This window comes from Apis florea, unplaced genomic scaffold (genome assembly GCF_048593485.1).
Source record: "Apis florea isolate Af1SG1 unplaced genomic scaffold, ASM4859348v1 contig_3696_pilon, whole genome shotgun sequence".
NCBI lineage: Eukaryota > Metazoa > Arthropoda > Insecta > Hymenoptera > Apidae > Apis > Apis florea.
In genome coordinates this window covers 698775-706991 of record NW_028256809.1, presented here as the reverse complement: position 1 = coordinate 706991, position 8217 = coordinate 698775, and the positions used below count along the sequence as shown (strand labels likewise).

Genomic DNA, 8217 nt, shown 5'->3' with positions numbered 1-8217 from the left:
TTAACTTAAAGGCTTTATCATATTTGATGGACTTATTTGTACTAATATAATTAAATAAGTTATTAAATTACCAAAAAACTGAAAAAGAAATTGTAATTAAATTTTTAATTGAATAATTAATTTAGTTATATATAACTTACCATTGTTGATAATTTATTATTAAGAATAAAATAATCACCAGCAGTAAATTTTAAAGGATGAAGAAGGAGTTGTAATGAAAATTGTTGTATCTGAAATTTTTGCTTATTAACTCTTATTTCTTGATATATTAAAATATTAATTATTCTCTATAATTAATAATATATAGCAATCATTTTTTGCAAGTATTTTAAAAACTAAGGATTTATATGTATGAAGAAGAAATGTTTTTTTAATCTCGTTCTCTATTAATTTATTAAAAAATAATCAAAATCGGAAAAAACATAGTTTTTTTATGATTTTTTTATCTATTTTGAGTAATTTATTTCTTAACACAATTGAGAGTAAGTTTCATTCCTCGAATTATTCTAAAAAATCTTCGATATTAAAAAATTTTATCCATAAGCATCTCCAATAGCATATATCAGTATATAACAGTTTTTAAAAAAACAACAGAATTGATCTTAAGTATAATCTTCAAATATTTTTGTTGTATAATATTTTAAAAATAAAAATCTCAAAGCAACGATGAATCGCAAGTATATCATTCTGTTGGAAAAAGAAATTAAATTTTTATGCTCTAAACCTAAACTATTCTCTAAACTAAAAATCCATTTTATTTATAAAATGCTTGTTTAGAATATTTTTTTTTACACAATTTTATTTTACAAGTTACATTTTTATTTGTTAAAATAAATTTAAAAAATCAAATGTTTATTTATATAAATATTTTTTTTTTACAGAATATTAAAGTCTGCATATTTATTTTTTAAAAAAGTTTAAGCATTATTACTTATTGGAAATTGAAATCTGCGAGGAAAATTCAACATATTCAAGCACTTGAATCAGGTGATTATTTTGTTTTTAGATTGCAAAGAAATTCACAATTCCAGAATTTATATTTCAGATGTATAATATTATCTGGAAATTGTTTGTCCTAAAAATCATATTAATTTGGTACTAATCTTGTACGCAATAATTTTTCAATATATTGCGATATATTTCATAAGTTTAAAAAGTTTTTTTCTATCAATAATATACAATATTTAATGCAGACTTCAAAATAAAAAAATTTCAATCAAAAATAAAAAAGTTCATAATTAAGCATTTTATGTATAAAGTGATAAATAAATTTAAATGAGCATAAAAATTTAACATCTTTTTTGAAGAGAATAATACATTTGCAATCAATGTTTCTTTTATGAAACTTTATTTTACACTTTGATAAGTATATCATGCAATAAAAAAATAATTTACTTTTAAAAATCGAAATCAATTTTATAATTATATTTTTAACGGATTTCCACCGATACTAAGATATAAAATAATATCTCTTTGTTAAATAAATTTTCAACATTTTCTATAAGAATTCAATGATATAGTTATTTTGCGGATAATTTAAAAGTCAAAAATCATCATTGATTATTAATATAAAGAAAACATTCAAAATAATGATTTTTATAATATATTTCAAGATTATGAAAATCAGAGAAACATAAGAAAACATAAAGAAATCTTTGGAGAAAATAAATTTTTGTTATAATAAATTTTAAATATTAAATAAATATGAACATTACCTCGTCTCTAATAGAATTATCCAAATAGCGAAATTGTAATTTTCGAAGCAAATGTGCTGTTACTTCAACCTATAAAATTTTAATATTATATGCATATCCATTTGATAAGTCTTCTTTTTTTGATAAAATATATAATTTCACCTCACGATAGAAATTAGTACAATGATTATTCACAAGAATAATTCTTGTAGAATGTATGAAAACCCATATGAAAAATGCTATAAATCTTTTATCTAATATTTTTGACAGACTTGTTGATATTAAATAAAAATACATGTTATAAAATGTATTCAATATTAATGAAAATTGCATTATTAAATCTAATAAAATTTGGTAAGTATATGCTTGGTTAAGTTCATGTGAAAGTTTAAAAATCTCAAAATGAATATGCCTATAATAGAAAAAGAAAAGAAATAGATTAATAGGAAATTAATATTATCATTTATATAATTTATTAGTAAAATTTAGTCTAATCTATTAATAGAGGAAAAAGAGATAGCTTCAGATATTTGAAATACATAAATAATAAATAATCTATAAATTTTAAGAGACAACGAAATTCAAAGAGTGATATCATCCATATCATGGCTGACTCAACAGCAACTAATATCTCATATTTAAGAAAATTTATAATAAACATATGCTCATCAATTCATCGTATCTTTGTATTTATTAACCTAGCTTGAAAAATTTTCCTCTATTTTATATTAGGAGACTTTTTAAGTCAGGAGGCTGATCACAATTTTATTGCCTATTATGGTCTATTGGAAAATCATAATCCTAATTAAACTGGAAGAGATTTTTTTTAGTACATGAATCGATAAAAAATAAGAGAAGAGAAATCTAATTAACATTTCGTTATGAACATGTACTTTGATCGAACTTAGATATGATTACTTAGATATGACTAATAAATAATTTTTTCTGTAATGCATTATGTTGTTGTCAAAACCATATCACTATATTGTAATATAGTTTACTTATTGTTAAGAAAATATATCATATGTTACAAACATTCACTTTTTAATACACATCTATCAAGCTTCCATCTGCTAACATAATAAATGCGAATAAATGATAACAATTGTTCAAGACTGTTAAAAGGTTTAAAGGAGATTATATGAAATTATATGAAATTATTGTATAAAAAAGTAATTGAAAGATTTCATTTTTTGAATTGTTATTTAATTTAATACGATAAGTAAAAAATCGATATCATTAAATAAATCATGATTCAAAATACAAATACTGATGTATCAAAATCGGATGATTTATACTATTTCAAATCTAAATTTCTAAATCTCAAGATATTTAATTTTAAATTTTTTGATATTTGAAACTTTTAATAACTAAATGTATTTAATTGATTTCATCAAATATTTTTACTATTAATTTGTATGAAATTAAATATGAAAAAAATTTAATTAAATTTTTGAATTTTAAAATATATTGAATTGCTATACCTAAAATCAATAATAATAATGTCACTTTCAGAAAGAAAAAAATTGATAATATTATTTAATTCGCTTGACATTATATATTAATTAAGTAATTTTAAACACAGATAATCAAAATATTAAGAATATCTGAAGTTATTTAGCATCTGAGGCTATTCGTCTTCTCCCTATACTAAATAACATTACAAAATTATAATATAATAATATAAAATATAAGTTGCATTATTATAAAATTATCGAAACCTAAAATACCTACCTTGTAACTTGAAGAAGATGTCGAACAAAATGTTCTCTGCTATAATAATCTATTAAAATTTTAAATTTACGTGCAATATGTGATTGCATTTTATATTTTATATTAATATCATTTGTATTTGACAGTTGATACATTTCTTTTATCAATTTATTCATGTTAAATAATTTCTCCTGTAAAATACTTCACAAAAATTCAAATAACATGATTTTTAAAGAAATATAATATTAATAATTATAAAATTATTTATAATTTTCATAAGAATGAAAGAAAAACTGAAAGTATCTTATATATTTTATTATTATATTTTTATAATATAATATGCAAGAAAAATGAGAAAAAAAAATGAACAAAAATTTTTTTCTTCTTAATCTGAAAAAAAAATGTTTTTTTAAAATTGCATTTTACAGCATGGAAAAATATAAATTCCATATACAATTTTAATATGATTATATCTACTTAATTTTTCTTTATTTTTGATTACTGACTTCTAATTATTGATAATAAACGAACTAGTAATTAACTAATTATTAATTAAATAATTTGGGCTTGATCTAAATTATAAATTCATTTTCAAATCCGGATCGATTAAATATTTCTTAGATTCATATTATAATTCTGTGTATACTATCAATTTCTTCTCGACTCTTCACTTTCAATTCAATCATATCATCGAGTATGCATATTTGAGATCGATCACAGTTTTAAGTAAATTTTTTTCTTAAGAAATGTGACAAAAATCTTTAAAAATTATTTTAATCAGCAATTCTGTATTATAACAATATTAAATAATAACATTTAATGCAATACAATTTTATTATGGTTACTATTTTGAAAATGTTTCTATTTATTTATTTAATTTATAATAAATAAAATAAAATGTAATAATTAAATAATTTCCGATATTTTTTTTTATAATTTCTATCACTATATCGTGAATGTAAATTATATAAGCAATTGTTGACTTTTACTAATTAATAGAATTTCATCTATAAATTAAAAAATTCATCATTTAATTTTATCTATTTGTTATAAGTTTTGTCTATATCTATATGCATCGATGAAAAATTAAAAAAAAAAAAAATTATTTATGTATCTTAATATAATAAGTATATTAAGAAAACAACAATTTTTCAATTATTGTTTCATTCTTGTAAGAATTTTAATATATAGATATATTTATAATTCATAGTAGTAATGCATAAGCAAGTTTGGAAAAAAGAAATATTAATAAAGTTAAAGTTATTATGAAAATCAATTTTTTTTAAATTTATTAATTTTATAATTCGGCATTAATTGTTAATAATATTATTATAAATTATGAAAAATTTAAAAATATATCATTATATATATTTAAAGAAATATGATCTTAAATTCAGAAATATATCCATTTCTTTATTTAATCAATTTTAAGTTCATCAATATTTCTTTTTTTTGTATAATTTACCTTATAAATATCACAAAAGTAAAAATTCCCAAACACATAATTACTACTGGTATATATATAAAAATATTTAAATCTAATTTTCTTTTTTTGATATTAACATACCAATAGATATTTAACAAGATAATAATTATTGTTATTATTATGAATATAATTAATTTTTGTGCAATTTGGGAGAAAGTTTTTCTATAATTTTTCTCAATTCCAAATGATTCTAAACTATTATCTATTTGTTCACATCTTGCAATAATTTTCTTCGAACACTATAAACATATATATATAAAATATATATATATAATATTATAAAATATGAAAATATTAAAAAATAAAAAAATATATATATTTGCATATAAAGAGTTAATATATTCGTGTCATTTTATAAATTGTTTGAAAAATATCAGAATATCTATTAATTGAAGATTGTTGAAATTGAAATAATTTCAATAATATTTTTCATTATAAAAACTTAATGAGATTCGTTAACGAAATATTAATAAAAACTGATCATACAATCTAATCATGTAACCTGATCGAGCTGTGACAATAATATTATGTACAGCCGGGACAACCGAATATGAACAAATTTAAGCAACATATGTCAAAGAGAATATATTGAATATTATAATTTATTCAGTGTTCATGATATCATTCAATTATATTATATATTCATCAATATTATATCAATAATACATTTATTTATCAATAAAAAAATATTTCTTATATTCGATATACTTTCTACATACATATGTTGTTTATATAAGTAATATAAACAAATTTCTCGAAAATTAATACTATATAATAGAAATATATATATGTATTGTATTATACGTATAGAAAAAAATTTTCAAAATGTTGATTTTTATAATATTCAAAATCATTATTAGAAAAAAATCTTTTTTTTTTTAGATAAATAGCAAAAAATTATACATTATTTTTTTATTAAAGAAGAAATTTTCTTTAAGAAATAAAAATCTTTTTAAAACATAATATATTTTAAAAATTTTTCATTGATAATATTATATTTCTAAATTTGATTCAAATGTATATTTGCATTTCAGGCCGAATGTATAAATGCTTATCTAAATTTTTATAAATTTATCTTAAACGAAGAATATGTAAAATATGTGAAAAATAAAAAATAAGTCAGATAAAAAATCAGTAAAGTCAAATATAATTTGCAGTTCATTTTATAATAATTATATTATTATATAATTTACTCTGAGATTTTATTTCTTAGAATTAGCAAAATTAAAAATAACATTAAAGCAAATATTACGCTATATAAAGATAAATGCTTTTTTTAGTATTTTTGGTCTTTCATTTAATTATTTTATAACCATGTTACTGTATATAATTATAATATATATATAATTAATTTTAAAAATACTACTCTATTTAAAATTCCAAGAACTATAAAAATCAGAACGCATATAATATAATTGTATGTATATATTTTTTTGTATGTATATAATATATTGTAATTGTATAATATATTTTATAATCGATTTTAAACATCTAAATGTTATCTTCATTAATATTAATGAGAAAAAAATTATAATAAATAAAATATAATATAAATGATCACGATATTTGCTATCAGTTATTATAACATTGATCATTGTAATTTTGTTTGTTTAAGAATTCTTTTATATTTTATTAATTCTATAAATTTGAATGCATTTGGTTCGAAATATTTAAAAATCGCCTTAATCTATAAAAAAATAATTTTTTTATTAATTTCCATATTCATTACGTTTATATTCGTATCTTAATTATCTGCTATATGTGTTTATATTACCATAAGCATTTGTTCATTCAACTGACTTTGCATATGCAGTCATGAATATAAAAAAGTTTATAATAATAGTAATAATAATCTTTTTTTGTAAGTATTTCGAAAATTAAGGCTGAATGGTGGTCATAAGATAAGAAAACGTTGTTTCTATGACAAAAACAATCAAAATTGGAGAAACTTTTATAAATAATTACCAAAGAATTGTACAATTTTATTTTCTAAAAATTATTATAAACAGAAGATTTTTCGTAACAAAACTATTTAAAAACAAATTACGAAAAAAAATTGTATAAATTCCATAGAATTGAAAATATCATTCAAAAGATATTTATTGAAAAAATTAAGATTAAAAATGTAAATGTAGAGATTTCTTCTTCATTCTAAATAAATTCAAACTAATACAACTTTCTTTATTGAATTATAATAATATATATATATATTTAAATATCAGTAACATTTGGAGAAAAATTAGCGCTTCTTTAATTATATACGCTAGGATAAGCAAAATAATTTTATAATAAAATTATTCTGAAATATTTCAGCTAAGGCACGATGTTTGTAATTTTTTATGAAATGTAATTCGATAATACTATACTTTAAAGTAATAAATTAATAATAATACTAATTATAAAATACAATAATTTTTTAAATTTTCTCTTCGTTATATTTAGATTATTAAAATTGATTCAATATTAATATATTAGTGTAGTAATTTATAATTACGATTAAATAATCATGATTAAAACTAACTACATCTACTTTATCTACTAATATCTACTATAACATCTTCAAGTCGAATTGGATTTGAAGACCTTAAAATGATTTTTGCAAATTCATTTTAAAAGAAAGAGAAAAAATACATATGAATTTATTTGATTTTACTTCGAGATTTAAATTAAAGAATTAATAGGAATAGCAATAAACACGAAAATTCATAAAAATTGGAATGTTAAAGTGAATATTATTTATACATACATATATATCAACTAAAAATAAAAATTTTTTTTCATTAATTTTATTTTTTTTAATTACCTTATTATCATATTATTTGTTATATATTATTATAGTTTCAAAAATACTTACTTTTGTATTCATCATTCCAAAAATTATAAATATTATACCACATATAATGGTAATAAATGAAATCGTTTTAAAACTGAGCTCTTCATATGCAAGCCAATTTTTACAATTTTGGTTTATTATTGCATTTAAAAATGCAGCATATAAAGTGACGCATATGGAACCATATATTATACTCCAGCTATATCGTAATCGTTTTTTCGATTCAAATACACGTAGACCAAATATTTCATTAATGATAATAATATGTATTAACGAAGCATATTGAGTTTTTGGTGTCCAAGTTAAGATTTTCGTTTTAAATATGTCTAAAAATATATATTAGAATTCTAATAAATAAATGTAATAACAATGATGATCTACGACAAATAATAATTTCCAGAGATTTTTATAAAAATATATAAATATATTATATAAATTATAATTTTATAAGAATAATTTTATAATATATAGATTATATAAATTTAATATAG

The 8217-nt window shown here is 18.6% G+C and overlaps 1 protein-coding gene across 1 annotated transcript; it reads right to left on the bottom strand.

Annotated features, from left to right (window-relative positions):
- On the bottom strand, positions 1–7777 carry LOC105736794 (putative gustatory receptor 28b). Its single transcript, XM_031919715.1, has 5 exons — positions 7748–7777; positions 1857–2090; positions 1716–1784; positions 141–230; positions 1–78 (listed from the first exon to the last, which is right to left on the bottom strand). Exons 1-5 carry the CDS (start codon positions 7760–7762, stop codon positions 1–3), a joined length of 486 nt encoding a protein of 161 aa, XP_031775575.1. The 5' UTR covers positions 7763–7777.
- Between the last annotated feature and the right edge of the window lie 440 nt (positions 7778–8217).